This window comes from Scyliorhinus canicula, chromosome 29 (genome assembly GCF_902713615.1).
Source record: "Scyliorhinus canicula chromosome 29, sScyCan1.1, whole genome shotgun sequence".
In the NCBI taxonomy this organism is placed as follows: Eukaryota; Metazoa; Chordata; class Chondrichthyes; order Carcharhiniformes; family Scyliorhinidae; genus Scyliorhinus; species Scyliorhinus canicula.
Genome location: NC_052174.1, coordinates 11,701,548 through 11,725,023, shown reverse-complemented (window position 1 = coordinate 11,725,023; position 23,476 = coordinate 11,701,548). Strand labels below are relative to the sequence as shown.

General features: G+C 51.4%; 1 protein-coding gene across 1 annotated transcript in view; it reads left to right on the top strand.

Moving 5' to 3' along the window:
• Nucleotides 1-1,638: 1,638 nt before the first annotated feature.
• LOC119958321 (galactose-3-O-sulfotransferase 2-like) overlaps nucleotides 1,639-23,476 on the top strand; it is a 49,799-nt gene continuing 27,961 nt past the window's right edge. Inside the window, 1 exon segment of the mRNA XM_038786760.1 lies at nucleotides 1,639-2,084. Within this exon segment, the coding sequence (XP_038642688.1) occupies nucleotides 2,071-2,084 (14 nt within the window). The 5' untranslated portion in view covers nucleotides 1,639-2,070.

Here is a 23,476-nt window from a genome sequence, read left to right as displayed (position 1 = left end):
AAAACTGGCAAATGTAATATTATAATATTAAATAAAAACAGAGCATAAAGTCACTTAGTTCTCACTGCATATTGATCTTAAACACTTAGCTGACGATGCTCGTTTTACAGGACAGCGCCCCCTGGCCTGGAGTCTTGGCGTGTGCGAGTGTGGAGTTGCTGGGTCCACCTCTCAGTCAGCAGTTTGGGAGGTCGGGTCCTTCCCTGAGCCCCCAGACGCTCCCCTTCTCCTCTTTGGAACGGGACCTTTGCCTCGAAAAGGCCTCGCCGTCACACCTCGTCCGAAAGATGGCGCCCCCCCCCCCCCCCCCGGACTGTGCGGCACTCCCTCAGCGCGGCCACCGGCCGAGATAAGCCGCCCGCAGCTCCAGATCGAGGAGGCGCTTTATCCACTCGACCGCCGCTGGCACCGATGCCCGGCATCAGTTATCCGCCTCTCCCCGGGCTTTGGGGAAGCCGGGGAGGGGGGGGGGGGGTGGGTGGGTGGGTGGGGGGGGGGGGGGTGTTTTACAACAACAACAACCCGCATTCAGATCGCGCCTTGAACAGAGCCAAAGGCTATCAGGCAAGATCTGACGTCGAGGGGGTATTAAGTCAGGTGACCTAGAAGCTCGGGCAAAGTTGGCAGCTCCAGGTGGAATCTTAAACGAAAATAAGAGGGGGGGAGGGGGGGGGGTACTTTAGTGCTCAGGGTCCAATAGGCAGCTGGAGTCACAGTCCACCAACGGCGGGCGCGGGGAATCCCGCCCCCTGTACACGGCGCGCCGGTGGGAACCGGGCGGCTGGGCCAACGGGAGAATCCCGCCCTCATGTTCCGAGGTCCCCGACGAGAATGGTTGACCCCCTGGGCCACGAACGTGACGTGCACTTCACTCGAGGCAGAAGCATCCAGCCTCCAGCTATACCCCCCCCCTCCCGACCCCTGACCCCTGACCCCGAAGCGAGTGCCCCTCAATATGCCCGCGGACATACCGGTTAATGTCCCCGCGGCTCTCCCGCCCGGCGCATCTGCCACGCCACCTGTGCGCTTGTCATATTCCAATCGCCGACGGACAGATCCCCTCCTAATCCCAGAATGTGTTTCCGAAGCCGGCGATTAACCAGGCTTAGAGAGCAGTCTGTCGCTGTGCCCCACAAGGACGGTCGCCCTCAGTCAGCCACACACAAACAACACAGCTCGGAGTAACGTTTAAAGGTGGGGACGGTCGGGGGTGGAGGGGGGGGGGGGGGTGGGGGGGAAGAGGGTGCAGAGGTCGGAATGTGAAATAAGGGTCACCGCTCGCATTAGGGCTGGACGACAGAACAGGGGGAAGTCATTTTTGAACACCTCCCGACAACAAGGGAAAAGGAACAAGTAACAACGGTGAAATTGTTTCAGAATGCTTTGTCAGCTGCGTGAGCAGAAATGACTCGTGACCCAGGATAATGTTCACGGACGTACAATCCCGACAGTGCAGAATGAGGCCTTTCGGCCCATCGGGTCAGCACTGGCCCTCCGAAAGAGCCCCCGATCCAGGCCCAATCCCCCTTCACTATTCCTGTAACCCCACCCAAACTTTCAACACGAAGGTGTTGAGCCTGGCCAATCCACCCGAACCCGCACATCTTTGGGCTGTGGGAGGAAACCGGAGCGCCCGGAGGAAACCCACGCACACACCGGGAGAGGACGTGCAGACTCCGCACAGGCAGTGACCCAGCGGGGAATCGAACCTGGGACCCTGGCGTTGTGAGGCAGCAGTGCTAACCCACCATCATCGCAGCCCCTGGAATTAACTTCAATACATTAAAAATACAAAATCTGGAAATAAGAGCTGGTCTCAATAATGGCGACAACGAAGCTTCTATCGATGCTGTTCAAAAATCTTTCCCGGAAGAGACCCACCATCCTTACCAGGCCTGGCGTACGTGACTCCAGACAGAGAGCTTAACTGCCCCTCTGAAGCGGTCAAGCCAGCCACCCAGCTCGATTAGGGGTGGGCAACACATGCTGGCCTTGCCCGGTGATGCCCACGTGCCACAGAAGTATTTGAACCAACCCTTCACGATGGGATGAGGCGGTGAAAGGTGCTCGATGAATATTACAATGTAAGTATCCGATCAAGCGGGGCTGCTTTGTCCTGGATGGTGTCGAGCTTCTTGAGTGTTGTTGGAGCTGCGCTCATCCAGGCAAGTGGAGAGTCTCCCATCACACTCCTGACTTGTGCCTTGTAGATGGTGGACAGGCTTTGGGGGGGTCAGGAGGCGAGTTACTCTCCGCAGGATTCCCAGCCTCTGACCTGCTCTGGTAGCCACAGTATTGATATAGAATTATCATAGAATTTACAGTGCAGAAGGAGGCCATTCAGCCCATCGAGTCTGCACCGGCTCTTGGAAAGAGCACCCTACCCAAGGTCAACAACTCCACCCTATCCCCATAACCCAGTAACCCCACCCAACACTAAGGGCAATTTTGGACACTAAGGGCAATTTATCACGGCCAATCCACCCTAACCTGCACATCTTTGGACTGTGGGAGGAAACCGGAGCACCCGGAGGAAACCCACGCACACACGGGGAGGATGTGCAGACTCCGCACAGACAGTGACCCAAGCCGGAATCGAACCTGGGACCCTGGAGCTGTGAAGCGATTGTGCTATCCACAATGCTACCGATATTGCCCGGTCCAGTTCAGTTTCTGATCAATGGTAACCCCCAGGATGTTGTTTTACATCAATTGAGGGGAGATGATTCTTGTCAGAGATGGGCTCTTGAATATTGTCGATGTTTTCGTTGGGATTCAGGGTTCTCAGAGTCATTTAACACTTTAACCCCTTCAAGCTGAAATTCTGGAATGGTTTGAAGCATCAACCTATTATGTTCTGTGTTATGGCCGTAGTAAAGACCAACACAGAACATCTAGTTCTTTGACTAGTAAGAGAATTCAATAACAAGAGGAACACGTGGAAAGGTAACGAACAAACTATGAATCAAACAGTAACGAATAATCGAATTCAGTTAATTCTCCTGGAGCTATGTCTAGTGCGAATGTCCTCTAGTACGACTGACTACCAACTGCCGAATCTCTCAAGTCACATGGCGGATCTCTATCGCCACCTGCTGGTCGGACGTGGTACAGATGACTGTATATATTGATCGATAACTAGATACATTGAAGTGCACATGCATATCACCACAAACCCTATATAGAACATAGAACAGTACAGCACAGAACAGGCCAGGCCCTTGATGTTGTGCCGAGCAATGATCACCCTACTTAAACCCACGCAACCCGTATACCCGTAACCCAACAATCCCCCCATTAACCTTACACTACGGGCAATTTAGCATGGCCAATCCACCTAACCCGCACATCTTTGGACTGTGGGAGGAAACCGGAGCACCCGGAGGAAACCCACGCACACACGGGGAGGACATGCAGACTCCGCACAGACAGTGACCCAGCCGGGAATCGAACCTGGGACCCTGGAGCTGTGAAGCATTGATGCTAACCACCATGCTACCGTGAGGCCCTATATGCGAGGTAGCTGTATCTTATTCAGTATTAGTAAGACATGAACCAGAGCGAATCATCTCAGAATAAGGGGAGCTCATTTAAGACGAGCTGAGGAAGAATTTCTTCTCTCAAAGAATGGTGAATCTTTGGAATGCTTTACCTCGGGAAGCTGTGGTGGCCGAGTCTGTGGACATTTTCACGGCCGAAATTGAGAGGTTTTTAATCAGTCGTGGAATGTTCCGGAGAGAAGGCAGGAAAGTGGACTGAGTGAGCGGCCGAATGGCAGGCTCGAAGGGCCGAACGGCCTCCTCTTACTCCCATTTCCTATGCTACGATGCTACTGTTTTAGCAGGAATATCAAAGTGTAGCAGAATTCCCACTCCGCCCTGGGTGGAAGCGTCATCTCCGTGAAGCGTCGTGGGCGACACGGTGGCACCGTGGGTCAGCTCGGCTGCCTCACAGCTTCAGGGAGCCGGGTTCGATTCCGGCTTGGGTCACTGTCTGTGCGGAGTCTGCACGTTCTCCCCCCCGTGTCTGAAATGAAAATGAAAATCGCTTATTGTCACGAGTAGGCTTCAATGAAGTTACTGTGAAAAGCCCCTAGTCGCCACATTCCGGCGCCTGTCCGGGGAGGCTGGTACGGGAATCGAACCGTGCTGCTGGCCTGCTTGGTCTGCTTTAAAAGCCAGCGATTTAGCTCGGTGAGCTAACCAGCCCCTAATTGTCTGCGTGGGTTTCCTCCGGGTGCTCCGGTTTCCTCCCACAGTCCAAAGATGTGCAGGTTAGGGGTGGATTGGCCGTGCTAAATTGCCCTTAGTGTCCAAAGATGTGCAGGTTGGGTGGGGGGTGACAGGCTTTGGGCGGGGGAGTGGGACTAGATAAGGTGGTCTTTCAGAGAGGGTTAGCACAGACCTGATGGGCCGACTGGCCTTCTTTCAATCCCATCACCGCGGCCACTGGAGTTAAATCCGGTAAAGTAAAAGCTGGTCTCAATCACAGCGACAATGAAACTACTATCGACGCTCGTGAAAAAAACCTGTCGGGAAGGAAATCTGCCGTCCTTAACTGGTCTGGCCTACATGTGACACAGCGATGAGGTCGACTCTTAACTGCCCCTCTGAAGTGGTCAAGCAAGCCACTCAGTTCGAGGGCAATTAGGGATGGGCAACAAATGCTGGCTTCGCCCAGTGATGCCCACGCCCCGTGGAAGAAATTAAACAAACTCTTCGCGACTGTTAAGTTCCCTGGGTACCACCATGTCGGCTAATGTGACGCATAAAACCTCGATAATCTCAGTGTTCGTCAACCCCCTTCTTCTATATCCTTCACCCAGCTACGGAGACCGATTTAACCCAGTCATTGCTCTTGCTAATATTTGAATGGACCACTCGCGACAGGATGTTTAGGATGTACTAGGCCAGGCTGAACCCATGCAGCCGTGGATGTGGTTTTCCCAGAATCCCTTGGAGATAAGCGTCGCCCGCTGAAAGGAGCGGAACCTCCGAGGAATTCCGGTACAAAGCTCAGAGACGGCCGGCGTTCACTCGGGGGAGTAGCTTTCACAGAATTTACAGGGCGGAAGGAGGCCATTCGGCCCATCGAGTCTGCACCTGGTCTTGGAAAGAGATCTCTACTTGAGCCCACACCTCCACCCTAGCCTCAAAACACAGTCACCCCACCTAACCTTTTTGGACACTAAGGGGCAATTTAGCACGGCCAATCCACCCTAACCGGCACATCCCCGGACCGTGGGAGGAAACCGGAGCACCCGGACGACACCCACGCAGACACGGGAGGATGTGGGAGGGCTGTTTAGCTCACTGGGCTAAATCGCTGGCTTTGAAAGACCAAGGTAAGCCAGCAGCACGGTTCGATTCCCGTAACAGCCTCCCCGAACAGGCGCTGGAATGTGGCGACTAGGGGCTTTTCACAGTAACTTCATTTGAAGCCTACTCGTGACAATAAGCCATTTTCATTTCATTTTTCATTTCACATGCAGACTCCACACACGGTGGCTCAGTGCTTAGCACTGCCGCCTCACGGCGCCCAGGACCCCAGTTCGATCCCGGCCCCGGGTCACAGTCTGTGTGGAGTTTGCACATTCTCCCCGTGTCTGCGTGGAGTCTCACCCCCCCCCCCCCCCCGCCCCAAAAGATGTGCAGGGTCAGTGAATGAAAAACAAAATGAAATGAAAATGGCTTATTGTCACGAGTAGGCTTCAAACGAAGTTACTGTGAAAAGCCCCTAGTCGCCACATTTCAGCGCCTGTTCGGGGAGGCTGTTACAGGAATTGAACCGTGCTGCTGGCCTGCCTTGGTCTGCTTTCAAAGCCAGCGATTTAGCCCAGTGTGCTAAACCAGCCCCTGGATTGGCCGCGCTAAATTGCCCCTTAATTGAAAAAATTAAAAAGAAAAATTGGTTGTTAGTGTAGCTATCAGCAGCCCCCCCCCCCCCCCCCACCACCCCCCGATTGCCCAGCGCACCCGGGATTGTTCAGCAAGTGCTGCAGAGCTTTGTCAAAAATGGAGCTCTGACAAAGGGTCATCTGGACTCAAAACTGTGGCGCTAACAATGGCACTCAAAGACGAGACTCCATCAGGGGAGGGTCCGCTGAAGAGATGTAGGCCTCGAAGACTGCCAGCCAGTGAACGAAGTCTTTCCTGGCGTGAGGCGACTGCGGATCCAGCTGCAGACGGTCAGGCTTGATTCTGTAATCCATGGTGGACGGAAAATCGCACGGCAATAAATTGTGGCGCTAACAATTGCAGTCGAAGACGAGAGACATGTACAATCGAGGCTTTATTGCTGTGAGATGCTGTTCCTCCGGCTGCAACTGTAGACTAGGGTCTGAGTGACTCACACGCATATTTATACACAAGCTCCCTGTGGGCGGAGCTAGCCGGCAGGGGCTTACCTGTATTACAGGTACAGCCATACATCCCCCTACTGCAAGTACACATCACTACAGTGGTTATCACCACAGAAACGTCAGCTCTTTTCTCTCCTTACAGATGCTGCCGGACCTGCTGAAATTTTGCAGCATGTTCTCTTTTGGTTTCATATTCCAGCATCCGCAGTAATTTGCTTTTAAACAGAAACATCACCTTGCCAACACAAACGACCACATGGCCAGGCGAGTGTGCAGGCATGAATATAAATGACTGGAGAAACACGACTTTAAATTGAATCCCGACAGAGGGAGCGACGGTCAGAGAGGAGAACACGACGGGCTGAAAATTAGAAATCTTGACTTCCAGGTGCTTTGGGATTCCTGGGCGCACTGGCCCCCTTTCCCCGCCCACTCGCCGAAGCGCGGCCACACGGTGGCACAGCGAGATCCCACACACGAAGGGAGCTGATGAGGGAGGCGTCCGATCAAAGAGGCGGATGGGCAACCAGGAGTGTAGCACTCATGACGCCAAGCCAGGTCACGTGCTCGGGCGCCTATCACCTTCAGATTCAGAGGTGAGTACATTAACCACGGAGCCACACAGCTGATAGCACGGCACCGATGGGCTGAAGCACCCGTTTCAATGAAATATATCTCACAAAGGCAGCCTTGCGCAAATTATTGAGCCGTTATATTGGGGCTGGATCAAAATAAATAGTGATCATAAATAAAGGAATGATTAAGTATTCAGGCGCGTCCTCTCTATACAGAACATATCCCCGTTTGACACATCTGGAAAAAATGTGTCAGGCCACTGCCCACCCCTCCTGACTCCCCAAACCCCTCCATCACCTCCGGTGATTGGAATCGAAGATAAACTGGGGGAAATGGGAAGAGTAACAGATACAGAGAAAGAGAAAGTGATAGAGATAAATAAAAATAAAGTGAAACAGGGATAAACAGATGTAAAGCAAGACGATTAGGGCAGATATATAGATAGATAGATAGATAGACAGACAGATAGATAGACAGATAGATAGATAGATAGATAGATAGTAATAGATGGATAGATAGATAATAGATAGATAGTGATAGTAACAGCCTCCCCGAACAGTCGCCGGAATGTGGCGACTAGGGGCTTTTCACGGTAACTTCATTTGAAGCCTACTCGTGACAATAAGCGATTTTCATTTCATTTCATTTCATTTCAGATAGTGATAGATAGATACATGGATAGATAGATAGATAGTGATAGATAGATGTAGATAGATAGTGATAGATATATAGATAGATAGATAGATATAGATAGTGATAGAAGGACAGATAGATAGTGATAGATAGTGATAGATATATAGATAGATAGATAGATAAATAGATAGAGATAGATGGACAGATATATAGTGATAGATGGATAGATAGATAGATAATAGATAGATATATATAGATAGTGATAGGTAGTGATAGATAGATACATGAATAGATAGATATATATAGATAGTGATAGGTAGTGATAGATAGATACATGAATAGATAGATAGATATAGATAGCTAGATGGATAGACAGACAGACAGACAGACAGACGAATATTGTTTAAGGCCCAAGTCAGGAGTGTGATGGGAGACTCTCCACTTGCCTGGATGAGCGCAACTCCAACAACACTCAAGAAGTTCGACACCATCCAGGACAAAGCAGCCCCGCTTGATTGGCTCCCCCCTTCCACAAACATTCACTCCCTCCCCCACCGACGCACAGTGGCAGCCGTGTGTACCATCTACAAGATGCACCGCAGCAACTCACCAAGGCTCCTTAGGCAGCACCTTCCAAACCCACGGCCTCTACCATCTAGAAGGACAAGGGCAGCAGATACCTGGGAACCCCACCACCTGGAGGTTCCCCTCCCAGCAACTCACCGTCCCGACTGGGAAATATATCGGCCGTTCCTTCACTGTCGCTGGGGGCAAAATCCTGGAACGTCCTCCCTAACAGCACAGTGGGTGTACCTACATCTCATGGACTGCAGCGGCTCAAGGTGGCGGCTCACCCACCACCTTCTGAAGGGGCAATTAGGGACGGGCAACAAATACTGGCCGAGCTGGCGACACTCACACCCTGTATGTACGAAAGACGCACTGTTATTAATTTGCAAACCTGTCAGCAGATTCACAGGATTTAAAGAGGGTGAATCACCAATCTTCAGATTTGTCATTCTGCGCAAAAAAAAAAAATGTATGATGCTCTCAAACCACCGTTATTTTTGCAAACCTGCTAGATTGACATTAATTACCTGTGCAACCTGCTGCAGAATGACAGGGCTGGAGCTTAAAAGCACAAATGATGCTTCACACCATAATAATTGGGGAGGCGGTTGTCACGGGAATTGAACCGTGCTGCTGGCCTGTCTTGGTCTGCTTTCAAAGCCAGCGATTTAGCCCAGTATATTATTATACCTGATTGCGTGTGTTTTTTGAAACGAAGAAGTATATTTACTGTGTGCATTTCTTAAAGCATAGTGAAAAGGGGAAAAGAAAAAAAACCCATCAACTTCAAGATGGAGGTGTCATGTGAGTGTACCTTTAAGAACTGGATGTTTATAAATGGGTGTGTATATAAATATCTCTAGTGCGAGTACCTTTAAGAAATGGGTGTTTACTACTGCAGTGATGTCAGAGAGTGGGTGGAGCTAGGCTGTCTGTCAGCTTTTTACCTTCATTTTTGAGCAGGCTGCAGGGTTTGTTTTAGTTTTGTTTTCAGTGTTGGAGCTGAAGCCAGACAGAGCAGGTGTGCTGCTGCTCTCTCTGCCATCAAAAGACTATCTCTTGATGATTTGGTGAATTCAGAATTATAAATGTTTTCAGTAGTGACTGTAACCTGATGTGCTTCTGATAAAGGTTTTATTTTCAAGTCGTATGGATGTTAAAAAGGAAAGCTTAAAGGTTTACTTAGTGTTTTATTCTTTGGGGGTTGTATTTGAATTAATGGTTGCTAAGATGTTTGTTTTAAAAAGGTTAACTTGAGTTCATGGAATAAACATTGTTTTTCTTTCAAAAATACTTTTCCATTTCTGCTGTACCACACCTGTAGAGTGGGCCGTGTGCTCCCCATACCACAATCTATCAAAAGTTGGGGGGTCAGGTGAACTCTATGATACACTTTGGGGTTCTCTAATCCCTGGCCCATAACAAAGTTTGAAAATGGAAAAAGCTGGAGTTAAAAGCCTAAGGGTCGCCAAGGAAACAGTTTCTCGATTGTTGTAAAAACCCACCTGTCTCTTCCTTCAGGGACAGAAATCTGCCGTCCTTACCCGGTCTGGCCTACATGTGACTCCAGACCCACACAGCGATGTGGTTAACTCTTAACTGCCCCCCCCCCCCCCCGAAACGGTCGAATGAGTTCACCCGGGCAAAACATGCTGGCCCAAGCCCCCCCCCCCCCCCCAATCCATGGCCCACTGGCCACCCAATCAGCCATGATCGTGATGAATGGCAGAGCAGACTCCAAGGGCCAAATGGCCTCCTCCTGCTCCTATCTCCTCTGTATCGGGGGGGGGGGGGGGGGTGTCACTCGATGGACGCTTTCAGTGCATGGGGGCTGGTTTAGCTCAATAGGCTGGATGGTTGGTTCGCGATGTGGAGTGACGCCAACAGCGCAGGTTCAATTCCCGTACCGGCTGAGGTTATTCATGAAGCCCCCCCCACCAACCCCCCGCCCGCCCGCCCCCACGCCAGGCCTTCTCAATCTCGCCTGAGGTGCGGCGACCCTTAGGTTAAATCCCTGTTCTGGGCCAGGGTTTAGAGAACCCCAAAGTGTATCATGGAGTTCACCTGACCCACAACTTTTAATAGATTGCGGTATGGGGAGCACACGGCCCACTCTACAGGTGTGGTACAGCAGAAAATGGACCAGTGGTTTTTACAACAAAACAATGTTTATTCCATGATCTCAAGTTAACCTTTTTAAAACAAACAGTACCTTAGCAACCAGTAAATCAAATACACCCCCCAAAGAATACAACACTAAATAACCTGTATTCTGTCCTTTCACACCCAAAAGACTTAACAAACATTCAAACTGGAGCACATTAGGTTTACATTTAATACTGAGACCTTTTTACAATTCTGAGTTCGCCAAATGGTCCATAAATAGTCTTTGGATGGCAGAGATCACAGCAGTGCAGCTCGCGTTTAACTTCAGGTGCAGCTCACTGAAAAACACAGACACACCCAAGCTTTCCTCAAACGGAAACTAAAAAGCAGGAGTAGAGCTCGGCTCCACCCACGCTCTGACATCACTCCAGCAACATGAGCAGCTCCATTTCTTAAAGGTACACAGATAAGGTTTAGATAAAGGATCTGGATCGGCGCAGGCTGGGAGGGCCGAAGGGCCTGTTTCTGTGCTGTAATTTTCTTTGTTCTTACGTTTCTTAAACACTCATTTCTTAAAGGGTACTCTCACACGACATCGCCACCAGTCAGCTCTCCCCCCTCAAAGAGGACTAGGGGGCCCAAGAATTAGAGTTAGCCATTTCCGGGTGTGAAGTGAGGGAATGCCTCCGCGCACAGAGACAGGCGGACATTTGGACCTCCGCAGAAGGTCAGTTTTGTAATTTTAAACCTCAGAGGCGATTCAGGGTTATTGAGGGCTGCAGTGAGGTGAAGGGGGATGGATGGGGTAAGGCAGTACGTCAGCCATGATCCCATTGGATGGCAGTTTTGGGCAAGTTGGATGACTCAACCTCCGAACTCTGACCTTCTTGAAATCGTGCCAAGATTTGGGTCACCTGTCCCAATATCTCCTTCAGTGGCTCACTATCAATTCTAATTGTCAGAACCCGGGGGCTAAGCAGGTCATGGGACACTTATGAGACAGGTGGATTGATATTCCCAACATGGAACGGGCGAGACGCCCTCACCCCCCTTCGACATCCTGTTTACAACCAGAGAGCCTTGAACTAGGAGCAGGCTCCTGGAGTAGAGTAACTGCTCTGTACTCGTATTCTGCTGCAGTCAACCCTTTTTTTCCTGGGCGGCACGGTTGCGCAGTGGTTAGCACTGCTGCCTCACGGCGCCGAGGACACGGGTCTGATCCCGGCCCTGGCTCACTGCCCGTGTGGAGTTCGCACTTTCTCCCCGTGTCTGCGTGGGTCGCACCCCCACAACCCAAAGATGTGCGGGGTAGGTGGATTGGCCATGCTAAATTGCCCCTGAATTGGAAAAAAAATAACTGGATACTCTAAATTTATTTTTTAAAAACGTATTCCTTTGACGTATTCCTGTTCGGCTCGGTGTGGCCTCCTTTTCGGTCCTTATAATTTTAATCTTGCTGATCTCGATTAAGTGGGGCCTTGTGATATTGACACTACATTATCAGCTCCATGTCCTGATAAATTTACTGATGACAAGATTGCCTGAAGGTGTGCTGCCTGCGATCGTGAACAATAAGTTGTATTTATATTCAATCTGAATTGAGGTATGGTTGGAAGGAACAAGGGCCGGGATTCTCCCCTACCCGGCGGGGCAGGGGGTCCCGGCGTAGCGCAGTGGCGCCAACCATTCCGGCGTCGGGCCTCCCCGATGGCGCGGAATTCTCCGCACCTTTGGGAGCTAGGCCCGTGCCGGAGTGGTTGGTGCCACGCCGACTGCTGCCAAAACCGGCGGCAACGGCCATTGACGCCCGCCGCCCGACGTCGGGGCTGGCCGAAAGGCCTTCGCCGGTCCGCGCATGCGCCGGTGCGTCAGCTGCTGCTGACATCACCACCGGAGCATGCGCGGTGCAGGGGTCTCTTCCGCCTCCGCCATGGTGGAGGCCGTGGCGGCGGCGGTAGAAAAAGAGTGCCCCCACGGCACAGGCCCGCCCGCCGATCGGAGGGCCCCGATCGTGGGCCTGGCCACCGTGGGGTTCGATCGCCCCGCGCGCCCCCCCCCCCTCCCAGGACCCCGGGGGCCCGCTCGCGCAGCCGATCTCGTTGCCACCAGAGGTGGTTGAAACCACGGCGGCGGGATTGGCCTCTCAGCGGCGGGACTTCGGCCCATCGCGGGCCGGAGAATCACCGCAGGGGGCCCGCCGATCGCCGCGGAGGGCACGCCGATCGGCGCGGCGCGATTCCCGCCCCCGCCTATTCCCGGGTGGCGGAGAATTCCGGCCACGGCGGGGGCGGGATTTTCACCGCAGGGTCGGAGAATTTCGCCCAAGGTTTCTTTTAAAATTTAGAGCACCCAATTCTCTTTTTCCAATTAAGGGGCAATTTAGCGCGGCCAATCCACCTAACCAGCACATCTTTTTTGGGTTGTGGGGGGTGAGACCCACGCGGACACGGGGAGAATGTGCAAACTCCACACGGGTGGTGACCTGGGGCCGGGATCGAACCCGGGTCCTCGCCGCTGTGAGGTAGCAATGCTAACCACTGTGCCGCCATGCCGTCCTGAGGAAGGAATGAGGTACGGTTGGGGGAAAGTCTCACGTGGAGAATGGGCGCTGGCTCGGAGACCAGTTGGTCGATAAACCCGCCGTAACGATTGCGGAATTCCTTCACGGCGTGTGATTTAGATTCTTCTCGAACTCTTAAGTGACCTGCTGCCCGTTTGTCGACTCACAGAACAGCCTGCCCCCCCCCCCCACGCTCCCCCTCTGCACGGCCTGCCCCCCGCTCCCCCCCCTTCTTCAATCCCTGAGCTCGCTGAATTACATTGAAGGGGAGGGAGTGGTGCCTTCAGCTATCCGGGACCCTGTGATCTGGAATTCACTCCCTCGGCCCTCTCTGCCTCTCTCCAGTAAGAGAGCCATTGACCCAGCATTTGGTCAGGTGTCCCGGTGTCACAGTGCCAAAATCCGTTTCATCGCACTTCTTTTTGCTTTTCAAATTCCTTCACAAGATGTGGCATGTGGCTGGCTGGATTAGGCCTCAGGCCTCATTTCCCCCTCGGGCTGATTTAGGCCAGGCCAGCTAAGGTCAGCTGATTTCCTCTTCGGAAGGGACGTCAGTGAACCAGGAGGGGTTTTCGCGCCAATTGATTTGTGGATTTGGCCTTCAATGCCAGATTCTGAACTGAATTCAGATCTCACCCTCCGCTGTGGGCGGGGGAAGTGGGATTTGAACCCAGGTCTCGGAGCAATAACCTGGCCCTCTGGACTATTAAGGCCAATGACAGCAGCATTACGCCACGGGGAAGCAGCTCGGGATGCTTCCCTCAATTGCGCCACATCAATGTAAGTTGTTGTTGTATGGACGTTCGTGACGGTCGAACGGAAAATGGCCAATTAAAGTGACTGGTGAAACGGAATGCCTGGGGGGCAATCTGTGCGCGTTGGTGGGAGGGGAGGTTGTGTGCAGATGGCCGTGGCCTGGTCAACGTCGCAAGAGCAGATTATCCAGCTATTATCACATCATCAATGTCTGTGGGATCTTGCTGTGCGCGGATTACATCGACGGCGTGCTTCATTGGCTGCCATGATCATGGATGCCGCTCTATAAATGGAGCCTTCAGGGATTGAGTTGGTTCATGCGGGGCACTGGATGCCAGAGAGAGAGCTGTGAGGAGGAGGCCGAAATGCCTCTGTGCCATTTGGCCAAGTTGAGAGAGTGGGCAGAGGCAGTAAAACATGATTAAATGTGAGGTTATCCACTTTGGTATCAAAAACAGGAAGGCAGATTATTAACTGCATGGCTATGGATTGAGAGAGGGGAATGTGCAACGAGACCTGGGTGTCCTCGTACTCCAGTCACTGAGGGTAAGCGTGCAGCTGCAGCAGGCGGTAAAGAAGGCTAATGGTATGTTGGCCATCATTGCGAGAGTTTCGAGTACAGAAGCAGAGAAGTGTTGCTGCAATTATACAGGGTCTTGGTGAGCCCACACCTGGAGTATTGGGGGCAGTTTTGATCTCCTTCTCTGAGGAAGGATGTTCTTCCTCTCGAGGGAGGGCAGCGAAGGTTTACCAGACTGATTCCTGGGATGGTGGGACTGACGTACGAGGAATCGGTTTGGATTGTATTCACTGGAGTTCTGAAGAATGAGGGGGAGAGGGGATCTCATAGAAACCTATAAAATTCGAACAGGGCTGGACAGGGTAGATGCAGGAAGGATGTTCCCGATGGTGGGGGGGGGGGGGGGGGGGGGGGGGGGTGTCCAGAACCAGGGGGCACAGTCTGAGGATACGGGGTAGACCATTTAGGACAGAGATGAGGAGACATTTCTTCACCCAGAGAGTGGGCGGCCTGTGGAATTCATTACCACAGGAAGTAGTTGAAACCAAACCATGTTTTCAAGAAACAGTTAGAGATCGCACTTGGGGCGAAGAGGATATGGGGGGAAGGCGGGAACAGGTTACTGAGTTGGGCAATCAGCCATGATCATAATGAATGGTGGAGCTCAAAGGGCCGAATGGCCTCCTTCTGCTCCTAGTTTCTACGTATCTAAGCCTCCCCGTATGGCAGGACAACAATGGGGAATATGATCAGCTCCCTTCCCGCTATTCAAATTTTGGATCTTGCCTTCTCAAAGGGTTCCACTCACATTGACCTTGTGTGATTTCCACCTGAGCTGCCAAAATAAACCCCGCGTTTATATTTGCTCACAGCAGGATAACCAAACGATGACAAATGTTGCACGTTGCAGATGTTGCCGCTTTCGGTGTCTGGCAAACATACGTTCCCCAACCGGAAACCATGGCTCAACCGCGAGATTGACTCCCTACTGAAGGACAGATCTGAGGCGTTCAAGGCAGACGACCCTGTCCTATACAAGAAATCCAGGTACGACCTCCGCAAAGCCATCCGAGATGCCAAGAGAGAATATCAAACTAAACTAGAGTCACAGACAGACTCTCGGCGGTTGTGGCAAGGACTAAGCAACATAACTGGCTACAAAGCGAAGCCGAGCAGTATCTCTGGCAGCAGTGCACCCCTCCCCGATGAACTTAATGCATTCTATGCTGGGTTTGAGCAGGTAACCAACAATCCGCTATCGAGTGCCCCAGCAACCCATAATTCACCCATACCCACCATCACAGTTTCCGAAGTCAGATCGGCCTTCCTGAAAGTGAACCCACGGAAGGCGATGGGCCCGGACGGGATCCCTGGTCGTGCACTCAGAGCCTGCGCGGACCAGCTGGCAGAGGTTTTCACAGACATCTTTAACCTGTCCCTACTCCACTCCGAGGTCCCCATCTGCTTCAAGAAGACCACCATCATACCGGTACCAAAGAAGAACCAGGCAACGTGCCTCAATGACTACCGCCCGGTGGCCCTGACGTCAGTTGTAATGAAGTGCTTCGAGAGGCTGATCATGAAGCGCATCACCTCCATACTCCCGGAACGCCTTGACCCACTTCAATTCGCATACCGTCGCAACCGGTCCACATCAGACGCCATTTCCCTGGCCCTACACTCATCCCTAGAGCATCTCGAAAACAAGGACTCCTACATCAGACTCCTATTTACTAACTACAGCTCCGCCTTCAACACCATAATCCCAGCCAAGCTCATATCAAAACTCCAAAACCTAGGACTTGGCTCTCCACTCTGCAACTGGATCCTTGACTTTCTGACCAACAGACCACAGTCAGTAAGAATGAACACCAACACCTCCTCCACAATAGTCCTCAACACCGGTGCCCCGCAAGGCTGCGTACTTAGCCCCCTACTCTACTCCCTGTACACACACGATTGCATGGCAAAACTTGGTTCCAACTCCATCTACAAGTTTGCTGACGATACGACCATAGTGGGCCGGATCTCGAATAACGACGAGTTTGAATACAGGAGGGAGATAGAGAACCTAGTGGAGTGGTGCAACGACAACAATCTCTCCCTTAATGCCAGCAAAACTAAAGAGCTGGTCATCGATTTCAGGAAGCAAAGTACTGTGCACACCCCTGTCAGCATCAACGGAGCCGAGGTAGAGATGGTGAGCAGTTTCAAATTCCTAGGGGTGCACATCACCAAAAATCTATCCTGGTCCACTCATGTCGACGCTATCACCAAGAAAGCACAACAGCACCTTTACTTCCTCAGGAAACTAAGGAAATTCGGCATGTCCACATTAACCCTTACCAACTTTTACAGATGCACTATAGAGAGCATCCTATCGGGCTGCATCACAGCCTGGTATGGCAACTGCTCGGCCCAGGACCGCAAGGAACTTCAGAGAGTCGTGAATACCGCCCAGTCCATCACACGAACCTGCCTCCCATCCATTGATTCCATCTACACCTCCCGCTGCCGGGGGAAAGCAGGCAGCATAATCAAGGATCCCTCCCACCCGGCTTACTCACTTTTCCAACTTCTTCCATCGCGCAGGAGATGCAGAAGTCTGAGAACACGGACGAACAGACTCAAAAACAGCTTCTTCCCCACTGTCACCAGACTCCTAAATGACCCTCTTATGGACTGACCTCATTAACACTACACCCGTGTCTGCTTCATCCGATGCCAATGCTTATGTAGTACATTGTATACCTTGTGTTGCCCTATTATGTATTCTCATGTATTTTCTTGAATTCCATTTAATTCCCTTTTCTTCCCATGTACTGAATGATCTGTTGAGCTGCTTGCAGAAAAATACTTTTCACTGTACCTCGGTACACGTGACAATAAACAAATCCAATCCAAACAAGCTAAAGGACTGGGGAAGGTGAACATTTCAGATTCAGCAGTTGACCCAACGCAAAACCGTTTCGGCTGGGGTGAGAGGTCACCCCATGATGCCAGGCTTTGCAAAATGCTCCATGGCGTTTAGGGGAATGAGCGGCGATCTCATTGAAACCTTGGAGATTCTCAAGGGGCTTTCACAAGGTGAGCCTTTGGGTGGGGGAATAAGGGGAGGATTTGATTTGATTTGATTTGATTTATTGTCACATGTACCGAAGTACAGTGAAAAGTATTTTTCTGCGGCTGAGGGAACGTACACAGTACGTACATAGTAGACAAAAGAATAATCAACAGATTATTGACAAATGGTACATCGACAAACAGTGATTGGTTACAGTGGGGAACTAGGGGCCAAACAAAGCAAATACATGAGCAAGAGCAGCATAGGGCGTCGTGAATAGTGTTCTTACAGGGAACAGATCAGTCCGAGGGGGAGTCGTTGAGGAGTTTGGTAGCTGTGGGGAAGAAGCTGTTCCTATGTCTGGATGTGGGGGGTCTTCAGACTTCTGTCCCTTCTGCCTGATGGAAGGGTCTGGAAGAAGGCAATGCCTGGGTGGGAGGGGTCTCTGATAATGCTGTCTGCCTTCCTGAGGCAGCGGGAGGTGTAGACAGAATCAATGTGGGGGGGGGGGGGCAAGCTTGTGTGATGCGTTGGGCTGAGTTCACCACACTCTGCAGTTTCTTGCGATCTTGGACCGAGCAGTTGCCATACCAGGCTGTGATGCAGCCGGATAGGATGCTCTCTATCGCACATCTGTAGACGTTTGTGAGAGTCGATGCAGACATGCCAAATGTCTTTAGCTTCCGTTGGAAGCAGAGACGTTGTTGGGCTTTCTTCACTGTTGCATCAACGTGAGTGGACCAGGACAGACTGTTGGTGATGGCGACCCCCAGGAACTTAAAACCTATCGATCATCTCCATTTCAGAGCCATTGATGCAGACGGGAGTGTGTGACGTGCTACGCTTCCTGAAGTCGATGATCAGTTCCTTAGTCTTTCCGACACATGAGTACGGCCTTAACCGGGGCCTTGGATACATGTCGCATTACATTCCCCCCCCCCCCCCCCCCCCCCAACCATCTGGCCTGGGCTTGCGAAATCTCACCATTGTCCTGGCTTGAGACAATTCACACCTCTTTAACCTGTGATTATCCCTCTCTCCAGTCACACTGTCTGGACCTGTAAAGACTTAATTGTCTGCAAAGGCTCGCATTCAAAGTATCGTCTTGCAACATTGACTTGGTCTGTCTATGCTGTGTTTGTGTAACCTACCTCGTCACTCACCTGGTGAAATAGTGAAAGCTAATGAAAGCTAATGAAAGTCACTGCCTGTGCGGAGTTTGCACATTCTCCCCACGTCTGCGTGGGTCTCAACCCCCCCCCCAAAACCCAAAAAGATGTGCGGGGTAGGTGGAATGGCCCCGCTAAATCGCCCCTTCATTGAAAAAAAAAAGAATTGGGTACTCTCTAAGTTTTTGTTTTCAAGAAAGAACGCAAGAACTTCCTACGCACCAGCAGGATTAGGCCATTCAGCCCCTTGAGCATGCTTCACCAGTTAGTAAGATGTTGGCTGATTGCCTGTTTTAATTATCCGTATTTCTCGAACTTACACGCATTACACTCAGTCTAAAATATACCGAAGGACTGGACTTCTGCAAAACTCCCTGGGCTGGAGAATTCCCAAGATTCATAATCCACTGTTTGAGTGAAGACATATCCCCTGTTCTCAGTCCAAAATGGCCGACCCCTTATTCTCCGGCCTAGTTCTAAATGTTGCAGCCAAGGGGGGGGGGGGGGGGGGGGGGGGGGGGAATCAACCTCTCAGCATCTACCCCGTCAAACGATCTCGGAGATTGATGCACCTCTCACTCTTCTACTCTCCTCTACATATAGTAGGCCCATTCTACTCAATATCTCCTCATGGGTTAACCAACCGTGACTCCTCGAATACTGAAGCAGGTCCAAATGTTCAAATGCAGCAGCCTCCAGGTTTGGAATGTGGAGCTCCATACACAAAACAGAGCTTCTTTATTTTACATGGCGGGGACTCGCCCTATTTTAAGGACCCGGCGAGCCCACACCATGTGAAATAAAGAAGCTCTGTTTGAGTTGCAACACCGCATTCACATTGTCCCGTGGATCCCTACAGCGTTCCCGTTCTGGATGGTGCCTTGCTGGCCGACCCTTGTAGCCACCTAAGATGGACACTGGGCTACAAAATGGAGAACTGCTAAGGCTGCAGGGAAAAACAGTCATAGTGAGAAACAAGCAGCTTGCAGAAGACTGTTTTGCATTCTGCACGTACAGAAACCAGTTTCTGGCCAGGTGCAGAGTTTCAGCCAAAGGTGCAAATGGGAAACAGATCTGCATAGTAATGAGGTGATCCAGATCCAGACCCCGGACAATAGAAACATTTAAGTATCGATGGATACTTTTCCATAGACGCCCAGACAGAATGGCGCCAAAGCAACCAACACAAAGAGCCGTAGGGACCGCCCCACCCATCGAGGAACGACCCTCAGATTGGGGAGTTTGAAAGATATCGATTGGGAGAGACCCAATCGATACCTGGAAGGTGAAAGAACCGCCCCAAGGGGCACGGACTCCTAGGACCTATAAGAGTAGGTCCCGCACATGAACATAGAACATAGAACAGTACAGCACAGAACAGGCCCTTCGGCCCTCAATGTTGTGCCGAGCCATGATCACCCTACTCAAACCCACGTATCCACCCTATACCCGTAACCCAACAACTCCCCCTTAACCTTACTTTTTTTATTAGGACACTACGGGCAATTTAGCCTGGCCAATCCACCTAACCCGCACATCTTTGGACTGTGGGAGGAAACCGGAGCACCCGGAGGAAACCCACGCACACAGGGGGAGGACGTGTAGACTCCACACAGACAGTGACCCAGCCGGGAATCGAACCTGGGACCCTGGAGCTGTGAAGCATTTATGCTAACCACCATGCTACCCTGCTGCCCCTAACATGGTTCGGTCTGTTTTTTGCTCCGGCCCAGACCTGTTACATCGCATCCTGACTCCAGTTTCATCACCGGCCGTTGAGCATCAGCCACCGAACTGTAAATGCCAACACAATGATCGCTACGTGATCCAGACCTTGCTAGCCTTGACAACTTTGCGAATCAGAAAGTTGCAGACCAAGAACGGGATGAAGGCCTTGTTCCCTGACCTTGCCTGTTCCTGTCTAGATAAGTATTTAGTTGTTTAGTATTAGAAGTAAGTTAGTCTCTTTAGCGTATGCATGTGTATTTATTATATTTGTTATAATAAACACCAATTGTTTGGACTTACTAATCGGTGTACGGATTTATTACTTTGAACCTGACCTTGATATACTTGTGGCGGTGTCTCAATACGGCACCTGGCGACTCCGAGCATAATTACACATACAGAGCCATAGTAGTGTTAAGCACACGGCCTTTAAACGGAGGCGTGTTAATCACACTCCAGTAAAACGAGCAACACCCTTTATACAGAGTTCAATGGAGATCCCCTCACCCCGAGCTGGGGGTGGGGGGTGGTCGGTGTCATGTTATTCCCCCTGGGGTAACACGGACTGCGACACGATGCAGTAAAATGATAAAGCACAGACCAAACGTGGGCGTTGGTTCAATAAGGTTTATTGAACATCAGGAATGAAGCACACAGCTGCCTGTGGGTTGACTCTCTACTACTCCAGGTGAACGATCACTAATTATCTAGACCAGGCTAGCTCTGATCCACGTGTAGAAGGTGTTGTGTGATTTGTACACCCTGACTGTCACCACAGTCGTCACCAGCGGGAAAGTTGCGGAGTGCTGATGCCTCGTGTGTTTTATAGTTGGAAGCCCCCCTCCGGTGTTCTGTCTGGTGATTGGTCTGTTCTGTGTGTTGATTGGCTCACCTGGGTGTCTGCTCTGCCTGCTCTTACTTCATGATGTGCATGGGTGCATACTATGACATCTGGCAGGGGTAGCTCGCACTCCGCAAGGACTCTGGGGAAGCAAATTATTCCCACCTTGGAGGCCCCATGGGGGCCATTGCACTCCCCCCCCCCCCCCCCCCCCCGGTTGCTGCGCCCCCGGCAATGTCCTGGGACCAATATTTATCCCTCAGCTCCCAACATCGCAAAAGACGGGTGAACCGGAGCGGGCCTGTGCCCGCCGGAGCTTGCTCTGGACAAGATGGCCGCCACGTTGCTGACGTTACCACAGGGAGTCTATTGTTAAAACGACCCCCCTCAGCCGATAAGCCCTGAAATCCTGAAAGGCGCTATACAAATGCAAGATATTTCTGTCGGTGGACAGGCCAAAAGAAACCGATCTCCTTGGAGACTAGAATTTCAATGTGTAACGTATCTTATCCATTCAGCAATTGAGAGTGGGTTCTGTTACGATAATATGGAAATTGCTGTCACTGTTTGCTATTGGATTACTGGTAAAATGGAATCAAGCCATTGCGGCCCTTGTCTGTCGAATAGGTACTTGTCCAAAAATAAAACACACGATCCCTGTGGCTTGTGTTGCCCGACTTATGAAATGTAAAAATCCAGCTTGAGGCAGTGTTGAGATTTGATATCGCCCACAATCCTTCTGCAGATAGTCCAGCCGTCCAGCCGGAGAGAGAGAGAGACACATTCACACACACACACACACACACCGGACTGAAAAGATCATTGTGGAGGTAAACCCGTACCCTCGATGGAGCGATGAACAAGGAAACTTTGAGGCTGCCCTCCCACGGTCGCCGAGACAGGTTCGGAGGGGGGTGGGTTGGGCGGTGATTCCCCGGGGTGTTCCTGGGTGGGGCACCGCTCGCTGGCAACGGGAACAGGCAATCCCGACGGCCGGGGAATTCCGTAATCTCTGCCAGCCTCGCAACCGGAGGCGGTGACGTAGTGGTATTATTGCTGGATCCAGAGACCCAGGGCGATGCTCTGGGGACCCAGGGTTCAAATCCCACCAGGGCAGACCAGGTGGAAATTAAATTCGAAGTCAAAAAAAAAAAGTTGATTGTGGTAAAAACCCACCTGGTTCACTGATGCGCCTCGAGGGAAGGAAATCGGCCATCTTGACTCGGTTTGGCCTACCTATGATCCAGACCCACCGCAAAGTGGTTGAAATGTCCTCTCCAGGGCAATTAGGGATGGGCAGCAGATGCTGGCTGAGACCAGCGGCGCCCACGTCCCTCAAATTAATGTAGAAGCAAAAAAATCCCCTCCGTGATCTCACCGCTCCTCTTCAGAATCCTGGAGAAGACCCAGTCGGGAACTACTCGAGCGGCACAGAATAGGTTCAATGAAATAGGTTTTGTTCTTCTCTACAACTCGGTGTGGACAACTTTCGCTGCCCCTGACAAACTGGTTATGGGGAATAAAGATTGGTTTTCCCTCCATGCTGGGGACTCCTTTCGTTTCCCCGTGCATATCTGGCGATGAGGATGAAGACTGGTTCATTATCGATGCTGCGGGCTCCTTGACATTGCCCCTTACGCTCAATTACGTTGAAGCCCGATACAAATGCACGTTGTTGCTCCCGCTGAACATCGAAAAGACAAAAGACCCGATGGGAAAAAAGAGATGGGGTGGGGGTTGGCGGGGCGGAGTGAGTGAGCCAAGCCAAGGTTTGCCCTTCGCGTAGTTGGTTATCCCTCACCCTCCCATCAGATGGTGGTGGGGGGTGGGGGAGGGGGGGGGGGGGGGAAGTGGACTGTTAAGAAGGCGTACGGTGTGTTAGCTTTTATTGGTAGAGGAATTGAGTTTTGGAGCCATGAGGTCATGTTGCAGCTGTACAAAACTCTGGTGCGGCCGCATTTGGAGTATTGTTTGCAGTTCTGGTCGCCGCATTATAGGAAGGATGTGGAAGCTTTGGAACGGGTGCAGAGGAGATTTACCAGGATGTTGCCTGGTATGGAGGGAAGGTCTTATGAGGAAAGGCTGAGGGACTTGAGGCTGTTTTCGTTAGAGAGAAGAAGGTGACTTAATTGAGGCATACAAGATGATCAGAGGATTAGACAGGGCGGACATTGAGAGCCTTTTTCCTCGGATGGTGATGTCCAGCACGAGGGGACATAGCTTTAAATTGAGGGGAGATAGATATAGGACAGATGTCAAAGGTAGGTTCTTTACTCAGAGAGTAGTAAGGGCGTGGAATGCCCTACCTGCAACAGTAGTGGACTCGCCAACACTAAGGGCATTTAAATGGTCATTGGATAGACATATGGACGATAAGGGAATAGTGTAGATGGGCTTTAGAGGGGTTTCACAGGACGGTGCAACATCGAGGGCCGAAGGGCCGGTACTGCGCTGTAATGTTCTATGTTCTATGATCCTCTTAAAGGCGAACCCCAGGTTTTAGAATCAAATAGAATGGATAGGTGCTTGATGGCCAGAGTAGTCGGGATGGGCCAAAGGGCCTCTTTCTGTGCCCGAGATGACCCCCACAGC